The sequence below is a fragment of the Vicugna pacos genome, chromosome 2 (assembly GCF_048564905.1).
Source record: "Vicugna pacos chromosome 2, VicPac4, whole genome shotgun sequence".
NCBI lineage: Eukaryota > Metazoa > Chordata > Mammalia > Artiodactyla > Camelidae > Vicugna > Vicugna pacos.
The window spans coordinates 49,590,840-49,614,606 of NC_132988.1; the positions used below are offsets into that span (position 1 = coordinate 49,590,840).

At 38.9% G+C, this 23,767-nt stretch overlaps 1 protein-coding gene across 2 annotated transcripts in view; it reads left to right on the plus strand.

Annotated features, from left to right (window-relative positions):
• The window catches only part of SLC39A8 (solute carrier family 39 member 8), a 65,393-nt gene that overhangs the window by 22,988 nt on the left and 18,638 nt on the right, over positions 1 to 23,767 (plus strand). For both annotated transcript variants that reach the window (XM_015250877.2, XM_072939797.1), the window contains exons 3-6: positions 661 to 823; positions 6,563 to 6,732; positions 9,162 to 9,284; positions 9,794 to 9,961. In XM_015250877.2, coding sequence (XP_015106363.2) covers positions 661 to 823; positions 6,563 to 6,732; positions 9,162 to 9,284; positions 9,794 to 9,961 — 624 coding nt within the window. The remainder of the gene's footprint in view (positions 1 to 660; positions 824 to 6,562; positions 6,733 to 9,161; positions 9,285 to 9,793; positions 9,962 to 23,767) is intronic.

The window sequence follows — 23,767 nt, forward strand, 5'->3', positions numbered from 1 at the left end:
AATGCAGATTCTGTTCCTCATTAATAGTTAAATAAATTTCTAAACAGTCTAGCACCATTTTCCAAACTTTATATAATATAAAAAAGCTACCCACCATCGAGAATAATATATATCTTAGCAAACAACCATTTGTGCTAAAGACATATTTTATAACCACTTTTATATATTGAAATTATTATCAGAGTCTAGAATGGATGAATTTCTTGACCATGAAACTGTAAGGGAACCAGGTGTTTGTCTGCAAGAAATGCTATACAGACCGACTCCAGTAGCCAACACAAAACACCTAATCAAACCAAAGAAAAACAGAGAGGGAAGGTTGAGGATACAGAATTGTCTTAAACCTCCTTGTGAGAATTACCATCATTCTACTTTTAATATGTTTAAAGTCCCTGGAAATCCCCAAATCCATTCTTATATTTTGGCTGCTACAGGTAGACTGTTGACCGAGATTTTTTAGTGTGTGTGCTATTTTTCTAGTTTCTAGATTTAAAGAGATGTGGCCTGCTTTATGAGTGTAGAGGTCTAACATTTTTGTAGTGAGTTTTCGTATAGAGATAGTGTTGTGTGTCTAGAGGAAATACTGCCTCTACAGTGTCTATGCTTGCAGCCTTCTACGATGTTGACACGTATATGTTTACTTTGTGTCTTTTCTTTCAGTGTTTATCAGCTGAAGAGATCTTTTCCCTTCATGGCTTTTCAAATGCTACGCAGATAACCAGCTCAAACTTCTCTGTCATCTGTCCAGCGGTCCTACAGCAATTGAACTTTCACCCTTGTGGGGATCGGCCCAAACACAAAACAAAACCAAGTCTTTCAGAAGGTATGTTGGAAGCTTCTTCTCCTATTTGTTGGAAAAGTCTGCAAGCTAGTTTGAAATGAAAGTAAGGTGCTTCTTTTTCTGCTTTATTGCTCTTAATTAATCTACATCAAATTCCTTGAGTAAAAATACTTTTATTCTTCAAGTATTTAGAGTATACATAATTAGAACTCATTTAAGCTTCAGAAGTTATGCTGTTTGATTTATGGAGTCAAAATTTTACTTGTTACCAATTGAAAATTTTAGAAAATTCGGTTCTTGATTTTGAACAATGTGTTTTATGCCGTGTATATTGGATGGCACATTCACTATTTGGGTCATAAGTGACCAATTTCCATTACCTTCTAATCGTATTATTTTGAAACTGTCAGTTTATCTGCCATTGTCAGGAAAGGGATAAAGGAACTAGTGTGGGTCTAGAGTAAATCTTAAGGTACTGAGTTATTAGTGCTTTAATTTTCGTAAATGAAAGGAAACACCAGTGCCTATTTTAAGTGCCTGTGATGATGTTGCCATAGATACTGAATTAAAAAAAGTAACCTGCAAAAAAATGTTAAAAAAAGAAGTGTGTCCTAACTGGTTAGTTCACATACTCCATTAAATATGTAGAAGGGTTCTTTCACCAGTGAGAGAAACCAATTGTTGAGGCGTTATTTTGCTAGCTCTGTGCAATTTCTTGATATTCTCAAATTGCCACCGTATCCCACACGAGTATTTTAATTCTTATTTTTTGTGCTCCTTTATGTTCTGTGTATTAAGTATTCAGCAGTGAGCAAGAAGCAAAAGTACAGTAAAAGCACAGATTCTGAAGTCAGCCCACCGAGGCTCACCTCCCAGCTCTGCAGCTTTCCAGCTATGTTGTGTGCTTGACTTTACGTCTGTGGGCTATCTGCCTCACTTTTCTCATTTAAAATAATACCTTTCTTATAAGGTTCTATAAGGATTAAATAACAATGTTTGTAAAACATTTAGAGTACTATCGGGCACATAATAGGTACTATATATATGTCTTTTAAATAAAATGTGTTTAACATGTACATAATTCTGGGGACAGGGGGAGAAGCTTCAGAAAAAGCAAATCCTCTACTCTGTGCAAGTCAATTACTGATACTCAAAAGTGTTTTAACCCCCATTCCCAGGTTACTCTCAGGAACCAGGTGGGAGGAACAGGGAAGTGGGAAGCAGTAAGTGGAAGAATTCTAGGGTCAACACTGAAAAGTGTAGGAAAATCAACACTTCTTAGTTACAAGATCAAGTAGACTCTGACTATTTCGACCCAGGACCCAATAACGAAAGAAATGCCTCTTAGGGTGCGTGTTATCTTAGGAGTTTAAATAAGGCTGGAGTGGGTGGGATTGGGTGAGAGGAGATAGAGAAAAGTTTCTTGAGAACTAGAGGAACTAGAAGAATACTCACTGCTCATCTAAGATGTTGAATTTGATGGCAAATTCTTGCCTATACTTGGTGTAATATCTTAATTGTTTCATTTTCGTGCAGCTGTGCAGTCTTGGGTAACTTATTTAATGTCTCTATGCCTCATCTGTAAAATAGAGTCATAATAGTACCTTTCTTACAGAATTACTGGGTGTATCATATGAGTTAATACATGCAAGCACCCAGGACAGTGCCTGGTACAGAGCAGAAAGACTATGTCTTCACTCTTCTTATATATGTGCTCATAGGTTCACCCCATTCCCTGGCTGTGTGTAAGCTTGTCCTTTTCTCACAAAGAAATCATTTTTTAACTACTGAAATGCATTGGATTCTTGATATAACAGTTCACCTAATATAGAGTCAATTTTGAGCTCATTTAAGGGAATGAAAAACCAAAATAAAAGCAATCTAAAGGAGTCATGATACAGAGATTTTATGAACACATTTACTCTGATATTTCAGTGAGCAGGGCAAAGAGTTTTATTTATCTGAAACCTCACATTTTGTGGTTTTTAAATTGCCTTTCAGGTGCTCTATGAACTCATACTGATGAGTGCAATAAACTGATGGCAAATTAAATTCTCTACGATATTAAGTACATTTTAGCAAGAAATTAATGGCCAAAAGTTGCCTCACTTTTTTTTTTGCAATCACAGAATGCGGTTCAATTCAAGTAACAGATAAGAATAATAGAATTTTACTCGAAGTGTCCCTGAAAATCACATTGTCTAACTCGTAATACAACCAGTGACATAAATCTATGCTCCAGAGAGGTTAGGTGGCTTCCTCTAGGTACAATATCTGAGATGGGATGACAGCCCAGGGCTCCTGACTCCTGCTTTGTTGCTCTTTCATTGTTTAACAGTGAGATAAATGAACTGAAATTTACATAATGTCTACTTACTAATTTTTTAAAAAAGTAATAATAACACTTACTGAAGACTTACTGTATTCCAGGGACTGCATTAACTGGTTTTATTCTTGTAAAAACTCTATGAACTAGGAGAATTCAATGAGTTTAAAAAAGTGAAGTTCTTAGAAGAATCTTAACACATTCTGGGCATTCAATAAATATTAGCTGTTGTTACTAATATTGCTTGTAATGTATTAAAAATCCTTCAGAGTTCACTGAGAAGCAGAGAGAAAGGATTCTCCCTGAAGCACATCATTAGAGGGAGTCCTATGGGTGTATAGAGCAGTCCAAGGAATGCTTTTATACCAATTCAATCTTTGGTGCCCAAGTTGAGTGGATGAATGGATTTTTTTTCTTGAATAATGTTCTAATGATATTATGATACAAGGAGGGGAAACCATCTGCAGTGCAATGGTTCACACTTCCACAGTTCCCCAGGTGCTTCTGATAAAATGTGCACAATAGTAAGGAAGGTGAGAAAAATTGGACAAGGAAATGAATTGGTATTTTTTTGACAGAGTTCTGGGCTGCACCTTGAGATATGGCATTCATTAATTCATTCATCAAGAAATGTGTGCTGTTTGCTAGGCAATGTTCTAGGCACTGAGGATGAATAAAATATAGCCCCTGTCCTTGAAAATCTTATAATTTGTATTAGGTAGACAAGTATAGGAGTGATAGAATGATGGTAGCATACAAGAAATGGTGGACGGTCCACACACCTTCAAACAAAGAGCTGTGGGAAACATGACAAACAAGGCACTTCTGCCTGGAGGAGCCAGGAAAGCGTCTTAGAGGAGATCTTTGAGGTGGCTGGGAGAGCCCTGTGTGAATCTGTCAGGCAATGAAGATAGAAAGGTGTTTCCAGATAAAGAACCACAGTGCAAAGCTAATTCTGCTTTTGGAAAACATTGTATCTGCATAAAGGCTGTGTTGATCTGGGGTAAATAACATTGGAGAGGTGGTGTGGCAGTCTGTTTATGAAGGATAGTTGTGAATAGAGGCACGAGATGATTTGAGCTGTGTTTTGGGATGCTAAGTCTGGTGGCCATGCCAAGTAGGGGGAGGAAGACCAGACAGAAAGCTGTCATAATGTGTCAGATGAGGAGAGTGAGAGATGAGAGCCTGGACTCAAGGCATGAGCAACGGGAGGGAGAAGCTGGAGCGAAAGAGATCTCAAGCAGAATTGATAGCGTTTGGTCACTAATTATCTTTGGAATTGATTGTGGAGAGTGAGAAATTGAAATTGATCCTTATCCTTCTGCTATTTACAGAAACCATGAACATGGGCAGTGAAATAGAATTTCTCAGGGGAACCTGATGAATTTAATATGTGTAGTGGCTTTTCCTCCATTTGGTGCTCAAAAAATTTTTTGCATTTTGCTTTTAGTTTCAGTGTGTATATATCTTGTCTACCCAGCTGGATTATATTTGTTGAGTGAATGAATACATGTAGGCTAGTGATGGGATGGAAGGTTAGGACAACTACACATTGATATACCATGGAGGAAGAGGTGGGACTGAGAACTTAGTCTAAGTGGGAACTTTGAAAGGAGTGGGTAGTATTGTTTTAGGTGATAAGATAAGAAAAAGGAAAGAGGTGGACCTTTGTGAGTCCAGTGAGATGACTCTAGGGCATGATCAGAAGTCTGGGACTGATAGGAAAGTATCTGGAGAAGAGAAAAGTCATGGTCGGTGCTGTGATGGTTCTTGTGGTAACATAGTAAAGTTTATTATCTGTCCTTTTCACTTGGTATCCAACACAAGCTAGCTTGTCTTGCTCTGTGTGTGTGTGTGTGTGTGGCTGCTTGTCTCCCCAGGCAAAGGATCCAAGATCCTTGTTGGCAGGAACCACGGTTTGATCTACATCCTGGACTCCATAAACATTTGCTCTGGCTGTTTATTTGTAGTTAGACTCGCTTGAACTAGAGTAATGGTGAGCAATCCTGTATTCATGAAGCACGGTATAGAAGGTCCACAATTTTGTTGAGTCCCTTGGGCTTTAGTTAGATTACTTCTAAGGAGTAACGAAGCACATTGCTAATGAACGTGGGCTCTGGAGCCGGACTGGGTTGGAAATCTAGCATTCTATCCACGTGACTCTGGCAGCTTATTTGAACTCCACATGCCTTGGTTTCCTCAACCGTATGAAGGAGGTAGTAGCAGTACTTACCTCAGAGGGTTTTGTGAAGATCAGATGAATTAATACACATTAGTCACTTAGCGCAGTGCCTGGCATGTGGCAGACACTCACCAAGCGTCTGGTGTTACTCCGCCCTCTACTGATCGTGTTGACAGAGGAAAGCGGCCCAACATTTAAAAATGTTTTCTGGGCATTTTAAAGAAGTGACAGTGCAGGGGCAGCTTTCTAACCTTTCACACTGTTCCTTTGTGCACAGAAAATGGGGCCACAGGCAGAGCCAATGTCCCGCAAGTGCAGGGGCCTATTTGTATACAGCCGGCACTGCCGTCCACCACTGGCCGGTTCACACGGTCTGTTCCCATTTTGTTTTTAAACCAAGCCTTCTAGGATAACCAGGGGGATATTGAGGCCCAAAGCAACAGGTCACACATGTCATTAGCCATAGATCTCAGGATACCACTCATTCACTTCATTCTAAGTAATGTTTATGAAGCACCTATTGGGAGCCAGGCCCTGGGGTTGGAGAGAAGAGGGCACCAACTCCTTTTGTCACCACTGGTCTCCACCGGATGGGCTATTTTTGCCTTCATCCGAGCCAGGTAGGGTGGGCTGTGCAGTGTGTCTGCTTTGTGCTGCCGGCTTGTGCTGCCTTCCTGAGTGCTCACTGCACTGAGGCTCCCTGGGGGCCCGCAAGCGGGCTGAGGTGCTGCTCCCCCCGCCACGGTGGGGGTGCTGTCCACAGGCGCCTGCAGACAAGTGATTATGGCAAGCTCAGTGTCAACAACTGTGGTCATCTTGAAGCTAACTATCCCCACCCATCTCCACCCCTGCCTTGCACTCTCCTCCCATCCCTTCTCCCTGAAACTCACACTGCCTCTCTTATTCCTCTGGAAGGCTGAGTTTTACACTAGGCTTTGAGCCATAGCTGAGACTAGGTAGCTTGGAGCCTGTGGGTCTCAGACGATCACCATGCTAGATGCTCTCCAAATTCCCTGCAAGCTATAAATAAAGTCCTTAATCCTGTAATGATGATGTAGGACGGATGAAAGCATGGGCAGTATTACTATTAATATTTATATGCTGTATTTATATTCTCAGCTCCCTATGTAATTTTCATTGAGAAGATTTTGTTGTTTTAAAGAAGATACCTGTTTCAAGCTTTTAAAAAAGAAAGTTGTTTCAGGCTTAATGTACAACTTCATTTGGCTCCTTTGCTCTGATTAATTTCTGCTCTTTTCCCTCTGATCCACAGTTTGGGGATATGGTTTCCTGTCAGTGACAATTATTAATCTGGCATCTCTCCTCGGACTGATTTTGACTCCGTTGATAAAGAAATCTTATTTCCCTAAGATTTTGACCTTTTTTGTGGGGCTGGCTATTGGGACTCTATTTTCAAATGCAATTTTCCAACTTATTCCAGAGGTAAGGAGGTTGGCTGTTTGTTTCCGTGAATAATTGTTTCTTTTAAATGTTTCGGTGCTTTGTACATTTTAAGCCTCCATAATTCTCACGGCCTTTTATGGTCTGGTTTATAGTGTTTTGGATAAGAGAAAGCTGAATCACAGCAAATGAAAAGGCTTGTCCCAAGCTGCAGGGGAAGTCAGTGTTAGAGATAAAATTAATATTCTGGGAGGCCAGCCACCAGGACGTGCTCAGACAGCTCTGGGACACCTCGGAGGGCCTTAAAACTCTATTCTGTCTCACATTTGGCAAATTTAATTTTTCTACACTCTTTTATTATTTATATATTTATTTACTTCTAAAGAGCATGCAGTGTCAAATTTACTAAAGATACACAACAAAATTCCTTCATATATTTACAACAGCTATAGAAGACTAGACGATAAATTAGAACATGGTTGACAAACCTTTTCAGTTCTTTTTGACTGTAGGATAAAAATCAATTGAGGGCTGATAACTAAACAGCAGCTTACTTTTTCTCTTTGATAAAATGTGTTATTGATCTGCCATTGACTATAGTGTGCTATTCAAATAACCAACACATAATGTATGTGTTTTACTTCCTGAATCACTTTGCTGTACACCTGAAACGTTGTAAATCAACTATATTTCAATAATAAAAAATGTTTTATTTCAAATCTGTAATGTGATCATATAGGGAAGAGAGACTGAGGGAGGAGACTTAAGAGAGGAAAAGAGAAGGGAAAGAGAAAGAGACCTTAATAGGAGGGAGCCACAAAGGGGAACTAGAGAAATACCTACACACGTGGATCCTATGCACACACGAGGATGCAGGGGCAAGCTCCAAACAAAGGGAAAGTTGTACCACCGCCAGCTCCTAAGTTTTAGGAAATTTTAACCGAAGTTCCTTTTAGTTTTTGCAGCTGCGTGTGAAAGTAGGGATATAACTTCCAAGACATAGTTTTTATTTTATTATTGCTATTATTATGTTTAGAAAGGACCTAGGAGAACATCTACTACAAACTCTCAACTGTAGAGATGAAAAAATTAAAATCCAAGGGGGTTAAATGACTTGATTGTAGCCACCTCATCAGCTAGTAACAAAGCTAGGATGACAAAACACACGATCTGATTTAAAAAATTATATGTAATAGTATGTATGTAATATATTTAACATAATATATTGCATCTTTAGCTCATCTGATTTCTGTGTCAGATTAAATTAAACTGATACTGTATGTGGACTGAAGATTGTACTTTTATGATTTTGAGGTTTTCTATTTTATTGAAAATGTAATTATACATAAAAATGTCTATTAGGAAAATCAGAAACTTCTTTAACGGCACATACAAATGTTCTTTTACCTTTCCGTGATAATTAGGAAATTATGAATGTGATCAGAGAATTGTGGAAACACTAAAGAATCTATCTTTTTAATAATATCCCAAATTTATATAGATAGTTATTTCTTCTTTTTTTTGGCAAAGTTATTTCCCTTTTGTTATTTCATTTTATTTTCATAACCTCTTAGATCTTTGGAGTGGGTATTTTTTGTGCCATTTTTACACTGTATATAAATAGGCACAGGGACGTCACTAAAATGAAGACGTGGTGTGAGGTCTCCCAAGAGACAGACGTAGAGCAAGAACCCGGCGTCCTCCCTTCCAGACTTCTGTTCGGAGGAGAGAGTCACAACGTGTGGAATGATACAAAGCTGTGGCTTTTCACGCATTACTCTCTCCTCTTATTTTGTTTAAGTTTGTGCTTCTTGTCTGCTAGGAGCATCTTGACTCTATGTAACTTCAAGCTCCAGCTCTTGCCCTCTGTCCTTTAAACGATGAATTATTTCCTCTTCGGTCTGTGTGTGCCGGGTATCTTGAATCTTTTCTTGTTTATTCTTGGACTCAGTCTTTGGTTTATTTATCTCTTTAGGACTTATTCAGATCCTCTAAGGTCAAGAGGGTTTCTCTTGGGGAAACAGTAACCCAATTGACCTGCCATACTTGCTTTAAAAATTTGGATATGGTGGGCAAATATGTTACTTTTAGGAAGAAGTGGATAATCAATGTCTCATTTATCTTTATTACCCATATCTAATGTTATTTCATAAATAAAGGAATCACTGCTGCTGTTTTACTATTAAAATTTTACTTTTTTAAGGCAGATATTGCTGAAGGTTTTATAGCTAGGAAACTATAAGATCCTCTGGGGGCTTCACTTAATAGGACTTCTTTTGGTTATAAGACTTCTGTGCCATCTCTTACAGTTTGATTACTCAAATTTCAGAGTTTTTGTTTTGTGATTTTGGTGGGTTAATTCCAAATATTACCTGGGAGTGAAGAATGGACTTAGAACGTTGGTGAAAATTGTATACTGAATCAAAGTAAATTACTTGGCTTTATCTGAATTGCCCTCCTTTCTCCCTTAGGCATTTGGATTCAACCCTAAGATTGACAACTATGTTGAGAAGGCAGTTGCTGTGTTTGGTGGATTTTACATACTTTTCTTTTTTGAAAGAATGCTTAAGATGTTATTAAAGACATATGGTCAGGTAAATGGGCTTTATTTCTCATTTATTTGAACAGTGTAGTTTGCTGTTTTACCCACTAAACCTACCTGATAGAGGCAAATACAGGCAGGAATTTTATTCTTACAATTATGCGAGCAGTGTAGATATTAGATTTGTGAATGTGAGGAGAAAGAAAAGAGTCAACGTATTGCTAAGTACAGGAGGAACACTTGATTCGTATTGTAGAATTTGGAGTAAATACTAGCACTTTGATGTCCAATAACAGATGCACATAAATTGTATTCCATTCATATTCATCAGCACAGGAAGGATATGCTCCCTGACATGAAGAAACAGAAGCAGCAGAATCTAATAAATGGGCATACACTTAAAGGGAGAGAAATTTTATAAACCTAAAAAGATCACACCACATACAGAATAGACATACAAATTTTCTCATATAAATAAAACCCACTAAATTCTGTTTTCCTGCCTGTATGTGCCATCTTTTTTCTTCTTGTAACCTTTTCCTCCCTTATTTTTCTGTGTAGAAAGGTCATACCCACTTTGGAAATGATGACTTTGGTCCTCCTCAGGAAAAAACTCATCAACCTAAAACGTTACCTGCCATCAACGGTGTGACATGTTATGCAAATCCAGCTGTCACAGAGCCTAATGGACACATCCATTTTGATAATGTCAGTGTGGCATCTCTACAGGTATTGTAATTCTCTACACTCTGCTGCATCCTTGACACGCTATGGAGACTGCTGTGAATTCAGCCAAGTCAGTATTTCGCACATTTAATTGTGTCAGATTTATTCCTGTATATATGTGGGATAAGCGGAGTGTAAGTCTGTTTCTTTTTCCACTTTCCCTCCATCTATTTACTATAAACACATGAGTTAAGCAAGAAATTGTAGGTTACTAGGTCAGAGGCTTTATTATTCTCCAAGATTGTTTAACTATGTAAGAGTCACATAGATTTATATGATAGCAAAATTAATGCAGAACATTTCTCTTATTTTGCAATTCGTTCAAAGATCCTAAACCAAAGAATCTCTCTGAGTGATTTTGAAACTGAAAGAATATTTGTAAGCTATTAAAATTGTGTTCATTAATTAATTGATTTAGAATGCGTGTTCCCATTTTCTAAATAATGTTAAGAGGTATCATTTCTTGAACATACAGTAAATGCCAGGTAATATGCCAGGGCCTTCTTTTATCTCCCTTAGCTTTTATAGCAACTATTAAAATTAGAGATTATTTTCTACATATTAGAACTACATAGCAAAACTATTAGAACTAAAAGTAGGGATTACTTCCTATGTATAAGAACTATTTGGAAAGCGATCCCAAATTATGTATGCAAAAAGGAGAATTTATTGGAGAGATAATGGGCTGGCTAATGGAACAGCCAAGCCACAGGGAGATCAAGAACCTGGAACCATGGGAATCATCCAGCCTCCCTCTCTTTCTTCTTTCTACATCTCCGAGCCATTCTTTCCTTTTACTGTGGGCTGGCTCCTTCATAAGTGGGAAGCATAGCCACTAACAACTCCTGAGATTCAAGTTTTATAATTTCAGCAGCTAGAAGGAAATTGACCTGCCTCATCTGGTCCTAAATTCACGATTTCTGGCAAGTGTCTCCTTGGTCCAGCTTGAATTAGTCTAAGTGCTTAGACGGTTGGGTCCCTTGTACGGCCCCAAGGAAATGTAGATGCAGCAGAGGAGTGGTTATTAAAAAGTGAGACTGGGATGTCATTGGTGTCCACAGCATTCTCATTTGACAGATTAAGAAAGTGGAGCTTTAAATATTAAATAATATCTTCAGTGTCACTCAGCTTATAAATGACAGATCCACAAGCTACAAAGTTAAACACAATATAAAAGAGAACAATTAAAAATAAAATAAAAAGGAAGCCAGCTAAGTAAAAAAAAAAGCAGAAAGAAGGTATTTGGAAGAGGTTATTAGCACAAATGACCCGAGTTTCCTTCTGGAAAGAAAGCATGATCGGTCTTTTACTTCTTCCCACCTGATTAAGGAAAATCTCAAGTGTATTGGAAGAGGCAGTTTTGTATTAGCACTAAGCTAAGAGAGGGAATTATTTTATGCAAAGTAATGAATGATGCTTTCAGGGAAGATTTTTGCAAAGAATATGGAAATGTTCAAATAGATAATTTCTTATAATAATTGCAGCTAACATTTATTAGATGTTCAAGGACGATGCCTAGAACTTTAGATGAATGATCTCATTTGATCCACGTAACAGCTGAGGAGACAAGCCCTCTCACAATGAGGAGGCTGTGACTTAGGTCAAAAACCAAGGACACACAGCTCCTAATGGCGAGGCTTGAATCAGGCCTGAGGCGTCTGGTATTGAAGCCTGCACTCTTGTCTGCCTTGCAGGACTGCCTTCTGCATGTCACTGCTCTAACAGAACCAAGATGATCACATTAACTCTTAACTTAGTAAACAATAATTTTTGTAGAGGGAAGAAGATAACTTGCCCCCAAGGGCTCTGCTATCTGAGGACAAATAAAATTGAAATGACTCAAAAGTTTGACTTTAGTTTTCAAGTTTTAGGGCTTGGTGATGTGAAAACGGTATGTGAGGGCTTCTTTGATTGATCGAGAAACATCTCATAAGAGGTCAGCAGAGAATTGGATGATGAGAAAGAAGAGCCAGCCACGCAAATATCTAGGAAAATAGTATTCAAGAAGCTTTGAGAATAATCAAACAGATCCCATCCAAGGGAACTGGAAGCTCAGTGGCACTAGACTTGCCAACATCAACGCTGGAGACCAGTGGCACTGTATTCTGTTGAATGTTCTGAATAGAATACACTGTGCAGTTGTGAACCTGGGTGGACTACCAATCCAGTGAGAGAGCAGAATGAAGCTAAGAGTCTGGAGATACACTTCTAGGAATGAGAAGTCCTCCTGAAGGCAGAGAAGGGGTGTGCCAGGACGACACCCATGCACCTGGCCTTGACATGAACTGTAAACAGTCCTGGCACTTGGTTCCTCTGGGGACTGGTTTCTGGACTGTAATCTCCAGTGAAGAGAGATTTTAAACAAATCGAGCATCGTACTGTTATTGTCAGTTTTCTCTTCTTATGGCATTAAAAAAATGGAAAGCAGTGGAATTTAAGAACTACTGTTAGGATCTGTTTTGCTTTAAGAGATAGTGGGTAGAGAAACATGAGCGATACTAATTTTAATAATAAAATTAGAATATTTTCTAATATTTTCTTGGGATAGATTTAACCTGAGTGACCCCATTACAGTGATTGAACATGACGTGTAAAACTCGTGGTTCATTTTGGATTCCAAGTCTAGCTTTGAGAATTTGGTTGATGATTCTTGTTGCGGCTTTTTCAACACAATGAAGTTTTTCCAAATTAAAAATAGTAAGAAACCATCTAAGAGTGAGTGAAGAAAAGTAGTTGTAGCTTGACATTACTATCAAAGGAACACAAATTATGTGACAATCGAGACTATAACAACATGATTCTTGGTTGTTCTGGAATATAGGAAGAACAAAATAAATGTTGCAGAATCATTGAAGTGCATGACTTAGGGTTGTCTTTTTTAATATTCATCTTTGGCTCATCACAGAATACTCAGAAATGCTATAAAGTTTAAGTTCAGTTGCCTTCAGCATTTTGTCCATATTCAGTCATATAAAGACCATATTTTACATGTATCTTTGAAAATTTTGTTGCCATGAAAGCATATTTATCATGGTAGGAGGGTAGAATTTTATATGGAACCATCAAAGACCTAGAATTGCCAAAGCATTGCTGAAGTAGAAGATATTTTGTTTAACAGTTTGTTAGCTTGATTTTATATTTAGAGAAATGGTGTGAAACTTCCCTGGTCCCCTTGCTCTAACCTTGATAAATGTTAGCACCACAACCCACGTGGCAGGTGTGTGTGCATTGCTGTGGGCATGTGGGCGCATGCGTGTCTTGGGGGAAAGGTCAAGGTAATGGAGGCGTAATAAGAAGACAGTTTTGAGGGAAGGATTCCATTTCTCCGGTTATTCAGTTATTGCCACTAAGTGATGTTTCTTATCTTACCCTGTGACACTTGCTCGGATCCTTTCTCTCTCTGACTATTGTACAAACACAGGGAGAAGGCATTTCAGTATCTATACGAACAGGTGGGTCTTCCCCCTGTGAGTGTAAGCTTTGGAAGGACTGTGTTTATTAGACATTGCTTCCTCAGGAATGTCAGGTACTTTGGGGAGTGTTAGCTCTTCAAGGCCACTAGAGGGCCCACCTGGCTCATTCCTCCAGTAGTCCGTAATCATTCTCTCTCAAGTGAACCTCCTATGCTTTCATTCAAGAACAAGGTCCTGCTCTATCGCATGGGGAATTATATTCAATAGCTTGTAATAGCCTATAATGAAAAGAATATGAAAAAGCATGTATATGTGTAACTGAATCACCATGCTGTACACCAGAAACTAACACAATATTGTAAATCAACTACACTTAAAAAAAACAGGATACCATTAAATACAAAGTGATAGGAGTCATTTGTTTTTTCTTCCTAATAGAAGAAAGATTAATATCAGCCATTTTTAGAAGTTGACTATTGTGAGTTTTATGTTTAAAATCGAGGTTCAATGAAGTGGAATTTAGCTGCCAAGTGTGGTGCTGTTAGGGAGACTTATTTTGTCAATAACTGAAAGGGAGTGATACTCTACAAATACAAAGATAACATTTTTGAGGTGCTTGGGTCTCCATGAGGGTCCAACAGATTTTAAATACACTTCATGATTCAAGTATTTATTGAGCACCTAATATGCACTGACATTATTCTAAGTACTGAGAAGTCATCCATGGACAGAACAGAAAAACTCTGCCCTTCCGTAACTTAACTGAAATGTTATATAATAAACAGAAATACTATATAGAACAGTGGAAAGCATCCTTTTTTTTAACATTTTTTATTGATCTATAATCATTTTACAATGTTGTGTCAAATTCCAGTGTAGACCACAATTTTTCTTTCTTTTTTTTTTTAAAGTTCAAAAAACAAACCAGAAGCTCTGTGTATCTGTGGGGCTTGTCTACTGCTCTTGTCTCTTGTGTGGTTGGTTTTTCTCCATTCTGGAGAAGGAAGGATGGGGAAATAGGGTGGGAGAAGAAGGGGGGCTGTGAATGTCTGACTCCATACTGTTGTCTTCACTCATGTACTTTACTCCAGGCTTCAGTTTGCTCAGTGCCTTTTTTACTTTATTTTATTTTTGGGTGGAGGAGGTAATTAGGTTTATTTATTTATTTTTAGAGGAGGTATGGGGATTAAACCCAGGACCTCATGCATGCTAAGCATACGCTCTGCCACTTGAGCTGTACCCTCTGCCCCTGCTCTGTGTCCTTGAATCGAGGGTCTCTCTGGTTCAGTTTCCCTAGAGGGTAAATCTCCAGTCATTATTTGGGGTGGTTGCCCTGCTGTCTTGGCTTGGGAACAATAATCTGGGGTTTTAATTGCTCCCTAAATAAACTTACAACGAATTCCCTTACTTCTAGTTCCACTCTTTCCCTGCCCCCTTCAGAGAGACTTGGCACCTCCGTTGCCTGAACTTTTCTGAGGTTCTGGGCTCTGCATCCCTTTATTTCTTGTTGACTTTTTCGCTCTGTGAAGCCAGAACTCACCCTCTTCTTTTCGTCTTCCAAAATAAATATCTCAGCGCTCTCATCTTCCAATCTTTCTGTCCTTGTGACTTTATGGTTTTTTTAGTCTTTTATTTTGGGAAGTTTCAGGAGGGACTAGAAAAAAATGTTTGTCTAGCCTGCCATATTTCACCAAAGACCTATTTACTATTTTAAATCATATAGTTTTTGAACATCACAGGATTTAGAAACAGAAGTCAGTTACTCTCTTTTATGTGGTCGTACTAACAATTAGTTAAAATTGAAAACTGTAATTGTGTAAGAAGTGGTTTTCATTGATCCTGACTGACAGGTGCTTATAAGAAAGCGGCAGGCGATGTCCCGCCCCCGGGGAGGAGGAGCCCTGAGTACACCTCGGCTGCTGGCGGAGGTTGTTGTCTCACTAGATCCGTCTCAGTGCTTCCCTGCTCCCCTCAGCCTAGTTTATCAGGCTCTAGTCTGTGTGTTTTGAAAATCGTGAAAATTTGTACCTGAATCCACTAGGAATTTAGCCTGCACTTCACTGATACTGATGATGCTTTTATTCATCTTTAACGAACACCTGTTCATACTGTCAAGACTAATTGTTCCAAAAAGTTTTTCCTTACTCTACAAAATTCTTCCTGCGACCTTGTCTTCCTTTTATGAGGAAACTGCGAAGGTTATTTGGAATCTCTGTGAACTTTGCTGTCTCACCTCCTCAGTCACTTCCTGAAAAGTGCTCTGTGTCCTCGCTTGTGTCCCCCTCATCTGTTCTCCAGCGTCCCTTTTGTGTCAAAACTTGTATCCTTTTCCCTTTTTTAAGGCCAGTTCCTCCGAATGTGCTCATCTTTCCCATAACCTCTTCCTGTCTTCATCTGTCTCTCCTGAATCTTTCCTCTCTCCATGTCTACACACATCACAAGACTTTTCTTCTTTAAAATACTCCATTTTTCTTGACTTTGCTACTCCCCGAGATTTCTGAAGCCTCTTCTTCCCGACATGGCCCAACATCTTGAAACATCAGCTAACGCTGAAATGAGACTACACATCGGACATTGTCTTATGTGCTTTACGTATGTTAACCCATTTACTTCTCAGAGTCATGACTGTATAAGGTGAGTACAGTCACTATCTCCATCTTAAAGATGGGAAACTGATGTACAGAGAAGCCGAGGAACTTGGCCAAGGCCACTTGGCACCAAGTTAGGAAGCCCAGGAGTCCTGGTTCCTAGGATGGTTAACTGTTACCCTGCACTGCACTGCCTGCTCTTTCCGCTTGCTGACTAGTCATTACGTGCTCTCTCCTCTTATTCATCGGCTCCTCAAATATTTAATTGTCTATAATTTAAAAAATTCACTACTTATTCTCTGAAATTTCTTTTTGGAACGGTACAAGTGATTTTTCTAGGTAGCAGGCTATGTTCTTAACACTCATTCTCATTCTTTCTGAAGCATTCCTGTAGTTTCTCACTCATTATTGGCTAAATGCTAGGAATATAAAGGCAGATTTTTCGCTGGAACTTATTTCTTCCCTCTTGGAATGACTCATTAGATGGTTTCTGTGATGTGAGACTATCCTTCTTCCCATTTCCTTAGTTACTACTTTCCTGGAATCTCCTTTCCTTTGCAGGGCAACTGGGAGGAGGAAGCAAGGGCTTTGGAGTTACATGGGTCAGTGTTCATGTCTTAGCAATTAAATATATTAGCTGTGTGGTCTGGGGAAAGTTAATTGACATCTCTAAGTCTTTGTTTGCTCACCTGTAAAATGAGGAGCCAAAATCCTTAAATTAATATTTTTTCGTGAAAATATTTTGTTAGGGGCCAACTATATAACAATGTCTCTGACATTATATGGGTGTGATAAATATATATTTTCCTCCTCTTTTCTTTCAGCAAATTTTTTTCTTCACTTTCCTTAGTTTTTCATCATACTGATCTCATCAACCCTATCACAACAATTTTCATTTCTCTGGGATTAACTTTTAAATCTATATGCAAATTATTTACAGATCATCACTTAGAAGCGGTCTTCTCGTACGAAGCCATAAGGGCTTTTGAATCTATTTGTGTTTTTTTCATTAGGATAGAGTAACACAATGAGAGGATAAAAACATAGAATGTCATGCTTTCTCATCTTTATTATTTATCCTTTTTGAAATTTGAGTACCTTTCCTAGAAACTAAAGTTTGATTTTTAAAACTTGAAGGCTATTTGGTAATAAAGACAACTTTCTGAATGTAAATGCCTGCAAGCCAGCCATTGACCTCTGTCTGATAGACTAGGAGAACTTGAAACATTTACTCTCACTGAAGTAAAACTTTAAAGTCCAACTTAAGTTGCCATTTGAATGGTATTATCAGTTTTTGCACCAGATTCTCTGTCAGAGTTGTTCAGCTACACACTCATCAGTCCAGTTGTATCTGTCACACTCGGACACATTCAGTTCATTTGAAAGGACATTAAAATAATGGTACCTTAATTATGTATGACAGGTATTTGATTGTTATATTATTGAAATAATTGGGGTGCATAAAATCTTTCAAAATTGAATTTAGGTCTGTAGTCAGTGCTGTTAACTTTTTAAGTCTGGATACAGACATTTTATACAAATAAATTATAAAGATGAGAAAGATTCAGTGATACAAAATGTAAAAATTATAATTTGAAAGGTGACCTAGAGTCACACCACTGGAGATAGAGCATGCAACCTAAGTTAAATCAGAACTAAAATGAAGAGGTTTGCAGTGTCAGCCAGAGCAACTTGCCAGAAAGGAAAACCATCCATTAGGAACAACTTTTGCTGTTCCAAATAAAACCATGTCCCAGATATGTAAATTTGGCAGAAGCATTTTAGTTGATACCCAGTGTGAGGACGATTTAGGGTTACTGTTGTTTCTTAAATTAGCCACTCATTTGTCCAGCTCGGACATCCCTGTTCTCACACAGAGAGGCTGGCGGCGTCGCCACTGACACAGAAAATTCATACAGAAAGAGTCGGTTCTACCAACCCCTAGGCCAGATGGGAGAATCAAATAAGATAATGTATATGAAACTGCTTTGAAATGTATCCAAATCTGTACTAATAAATCTATCTGAAGGATAGTTACTTATGGGTCTCAGGGACTGCTATGATATCCAAATGAAAAGGGAATATTTTATTTACTCATCTGATAAACATTTAAATGGTTAGTATTTTTATAGAGTTCATAATTTTAATCCATTAATGCGTGCTTTCAGGTCCATGTGAGCATAGTTAAAATATTCTAAAAATTTGAGTTCTGGATATAACTTGTAGAATTTTGGGGGTTTCTTTGCCTCTGTATGTAACCACACACACACACACACACACACACGCACACACACACACAATTTAATTTCTATTGAATAAAAATATTTTAAAGTAAAAAAAAAAGAAAAGAAGGAAAAGGCGTTAGAAGACAAGACATTCCCAGAGAAATGCTCTCAGTCTCCCTAGAAATTAACAGCAATATCCTGACTGATTTCTATCCCGTGTGTTGTTTACCAAAGAATCTTTAAAAATTCAAAGAGTACTACTTGGACAGCAAGCTTCTGTGAGTTATTAGGATAGGATGCCAAAAATGTCTTGGTTTCTAACTTGATTAACAAAATGCAGAGCAAGAGAGAAAACAGAAGATCTGTTTGATGTTGGTGGGAAAGAAGGAAAGACACATTTGATAAAAGTTCCAGTTGGTATCAGTTGATCTTGGCAAGAGTTGGTCTGCTGGAGTTGAAAGATCAAAAATGATGGTGTGAGCCTATTTTTCAGAAAAACTTCTGGTATGATTAACAGATATGAATCAGTCAGAAAGAGAACTCAGGAAGAAGTGGGAAAGATGATTAAATTTTCTCTAAATAAACATTTTTATTGAGGCAGAACATACATACAGAATAGTGGACAGATCATCATTATATAGCTCTATGAATTCTTCCCAGTAAATCCATCCGTGGAACCACCACCTACACCATGAAACAGACTATATTCATCAGCAGTTCAGAAGCCTCCATTGCTCCCCACCCCTACCCACCCAGCGATTACACTGTTTCCTCCCAAAGGAAACTGCTACTATGAGTTCTAACATTGTACAATGCATAGGTTTTTCATGGAGAATGTAATCTTTTTTATCTGCCGCCTTTTGTTCAAAATTACATTTGTGAAATTGATTCACACTGCTGCTTGTAGTAGTAGTACACTCATTTTCATTGCTTTATAGTATTCCATTATATGTGTACATCTCATCAGTATCATTATCATGAACTTAATCTTACCATATCTATTCATGTTTTTATATTCTTGCTATGTATCTGTATATCCATAAATAATACACTGGATTGTTTTCCATTTTTCAAGCTGAGTAAAGAAGATATATTGGACACTTCATTGGGCAATTTGCTTTTTGGGGGCCCATGCTTTAGTCCTTGTAGTTTTAATTCATTCATTTTATCTGTGTGATCTTAGTTCATTTTCTTGACACTAATAATTTTTTTTTCTTCCCAGCTTTTTGCTCTAACAAACATCCCTGCAATGTACCTTCTTATACATGTCTCAGTGTACCTGTGTGTGAGCTGGGTGCTAATGGCATTTCAGACAGAACAATTCTTTGTGCGAAAGTGTTCTGTGCATTGTAGGTTATTAATGACTTCTGGCTTCCAGGGTATTATTTATTAGTAGTAACACTCAGTCATTAATGACAACCAAAAAAATAGCCCCATTACCCTCATATTTCTAAATGCCCTTGGGTGACACTTGGATGGTTGCAGATTTAGAATCATTGATCTAGAGCTTTTCTCAACTGAAGTCTTGTGAGACAAGTAAGTCCCATAGAAAATGATTTATGTGAGTGTTTTCTCTCATCTCTTAAGGACGGTACATAGTACCATTACGTATGCATAGAACATAAAATAATTTATTATATGTATGGATGCCTTAAGGCATTAGGGCTTAACTGTCTCACAGAAACTCTGTGAGAAAGGTCAGGGTACATAGCTAGACTTGTAAGAAATGGATCATAGGATATGCACATACGTAATTTTACTGAATAACAACAGCACATTGGTCTCCAAACTCTTATACTTATTTACACTCTCATCAGAAGCTGAAGAGAAGTCACATTTTCTCCATATCTTTGGCAAGTTTTGGAAATTTCAGACTTAAAAACAATCTATTGCTAATTTAATGAGTTTGAAATGGTCTCTTTCTGTGATTGGCCTCTGTATATTTCTGGTTACTAGTGAAGTTGAGCATCTCTTTATATGCTTATTGGCCATAAGTTTGCCTTTGTGTTTCCTGTTCATCTTTTTCACACATTTTTAGTTGAGTTGTTTGTCTTTTTTCCTGTTGATTTGTATTAAAGAAAAACTTATTCTGACACTTGTTGAAATGGCAAGGAAGACTTTTTCAAGACTATGGAAATATTTTTCTTTCTCTTTCTCTTTCTGGCTTACTTCACTTAGAGTGATGATTTCCAGGTCCATCCATGTTGCTGCAACTATATTCAACATCTTGTAGTAACCTATAATGAAAAAGAATATGAAAAGGAGTATATGTATGTATATGTATGACTGAAACATTATGCTGTACACCAGAAATTGACACAACGTTGTAAACTGACTATACTTGAAGCAATTTATAGCCAAGATTTATATTAATGAAGGTTTCCAGATTAACTGAGGAGAGCAGGGATTTCATGGAAGTTTGCAGAGAACAAAACCAAATGGCAAGTTTGAATAAAGGCTGTGAAGGCAGTTGAATTGAATTCTGGGGTTGATTTGCTTTCCCTGCAGATCAAATCTCTCAGTGTCAAGGGTGGTTAGAAGAGACGCTGGTGCACCAAGTCCTGTGCGACAGGCAGCTCTGTCCTCAGGGGCATCACAGAGGAACGCAGAAGAAAATGGCCGGGGACCGGGGTGGGGTGGAGGGGTGCTATGCTTCCAGCTGTAAATAGAGAAAACCTCGAGTCTTTATTTAGTGGACTCTTCTTGATAATATGTCTTTGTTCAAAAGCATTGCCCAGCATGGAGTAATGGATGAGAATGATTGGTCAGCTTCCAGAATAACAAGTTTATCTGAAGACGGAGACCTCATATATAGGGAGGGGGAAGAAAAATTTGAAAGAACTTTCAAGGAAGAGGAGATGGGAAGTTCTGCTCTGACAGCTGAAATAATGGCCAGGAAGAGAGGTCTGGAGGGCATTTGAAATGGTGCTGTGTGTGTGCTGAATAACTCCTTCCTTGGTGTTTTCAAATAGGCTTGAGTAAAGAATATGTAAGTTTTCAATGCTCTGAAGTTAGATATAGCTACTTTTGGAGGAATTACTGTGCTGTAATGGGCTATAAGGAGAGAAAAGGCCAGATTTAATAAACAGATACAGAAGAAGACTAGAAAAGTGAGTTATTTCAAGGAGTTTGCCGTTGAAGGGGAAAAAATGAGGAAGAAAAGCAGTTTAGTAGAGTATCAGGATTCAGGATTTTGTTAATCGAAGGGAGGTTTCGGACAGAGAGGAAGGCTGAGTGGACAGAGAGGCTGAAGACGCAGGAGAGAATGGAAGTCAGGTCAGCAGTCGGATGGAGCCAATTCCCAGACAAGAAACTAAAAGGGAATTAGAACTCTGGTGGAGCTGCTGATCCCCAAAAGGAAGGCAAGGTGGAGAAAGTGCTTGTGGGTGGAGGGGAGGGCGTGTGTGTGGGACAGCCTCCACCTCAGGCAGGGGGAGGCGGCAGTGAGGGAGTGTGGGGGAGGGGCCGGGGGAAAAGGCCTGGAAGAGGTTCTTGCTCCTCTCCGTTCCTCTCACCTAAAAGGTGACGCAAGCTGATAGCAGATTGCTGGGCAGAAAGGCAGAGTTCTCAGCCCTGGGCCTATGTCCTCCCTTTCAGGGATGGAAGTGTTGACCTTTTCAACTCGGACTCACAAATTCAAGTCATACTCTGTATAGGTGGGCGGTGGAGACAGAATCCACCTGGGTGGAACCCCACTGCTGCAGAGCTGGAGAATGGCATGCCTGCTACCTTTGGAGTGTTCTGGGGACCAGGCGGTCACATATGAAGGTAGCCTGCTCCTGTGTACAAAGTTCCAGAAATAGCACTTTGCACTCCACTTCCCGAAAGCTGTCCCTGCATAGGTTTTCTTTTCTCTGAGCCATGGTCAGTGTCCGGCAGAGTGTCCTGCGTCAGGCGGAGAGCAAGCATGTTAGATTTCCATTACCTGTCACTGCTGAGTAATGAGCAGCACTGGCAGCAATGGTGGTGGTTAGGGGTGTGAGGTTGGTGGTCTGGATCATGTGCAGGGGGTATACTCAATACCTGACAAGTATTACTCAGGTGCAACCTTGGTCAGTAGGTGTGATTATCTCCATTTCTGAGCTGAATTTCAGAGCATTTCGGATTTATTTGAATTTACATCTGTCAAATTCTAAGTTCTTTTAACAAAGCCCAGTTACTTGCTAATGTGCATGTTTCTCATCAATTAAAATGACTACTTTTAATGAAATCAAAATATAAATACACTTTCGTGAGAAAAAAGTCCTCCCCTTACCAAGCATCCATGTACTTGGAATTCCTTAAAGGCACGTACATCCATGTGCAAATAGTTACTGTGCTGTGTGGTGAGCACGCAGGTTGCTGTGCTGAGACAGACGTGGCACATGTCGGGGTGAGAGGTGATGCAGGTGAGGTGGTCACAGATGCTTTCTGAGCAGGTGCTGCTTGTACCTTCAATCTTGAAGGATGGGTGGGAGGTTGCTAAGTAATAAGACTGGATGAAATGGTAACCTGGATGCAGAGACTACTTCAAATTATTATTTTTAAGCATTTGGCCATTTCTGATTCTTAAAAATTTAGGGAGTGCCCCTGTAGGACCTTGCCACCTTGTAATCGTTCCCCTTAAGAAGCTGTTTGATGAAGCGTGTGAACTTTGGCAACAGGAGTATACAGACCCACCAATTCTCACATGCAATTTAAAGGGGTTCATGAAGCCACTGAAGCGCCTCTGCAGCCTCCGCATTTTCCCCTCTGATGTAGAAAGATGCTTGATAGAAGCAAATGAAGGCCCAGGGGTGAGAGTGGAGAGCACTGTGGTAGGTGCCTTACGGTTATGATGTTTAATTCCAACAACAGTCCCGTGACATAGGTAGTAAGTCTGTTTACAGATGTAATTAACTCAGTTAAGTTAAATAACTTACACAAGGTCACACAGATAATAAATGGCAGGGCTACCAATGAGATCCCCTCCAGGGTCTGGAGTCCCAACCCTGTGTTCTGTCCATAGACATGACACTAATGGGAGCATGGCTCTAGTCAGTTCTGATTTCCAACAATGAACATACAAAATGAACTTTTCGGGTGCAGCTTGTAGTGAGTTGAGGATTACCTGCAGAGTGAAACATCATTAATTTTGACTCTAATCTGTCACCGTGGAGAGCCTGTGATTTGTCAGTATTTTGCTCACAGGCTAGACTGTAGACTACTTTGGCATCATCTATGAAAATTACTTTTGAAATAATTTGTCAGCAAGATGCACCTAAAGATTTTAAGTTATCTGAAGAAACATCGGGTTGTTATTATGTAATTAAGATGCTACATAACTGTTACCATGCAGTGTGGCAGGTTTTCTGAAGGACCTCTATCATACCCTGTGCTTGCTGTAGGAGCTGTTTATTAGCATGAGTTCTGGAAAGCAATAATAGCGTATTTATCGAAACGTGTTCTATACTAAATTGCTTTCACTAATCAAGCAGGACTTGTCCCTATTTAGAAGAGTTAGTGAGGTTTTACTCAATTAAGCTTGATGTTAAGTTAATTTTCCCCCCATTAGTATAATGAAGAATTGCTGGGTTGCTCTGTCATACATGCTGATTGGTAAAA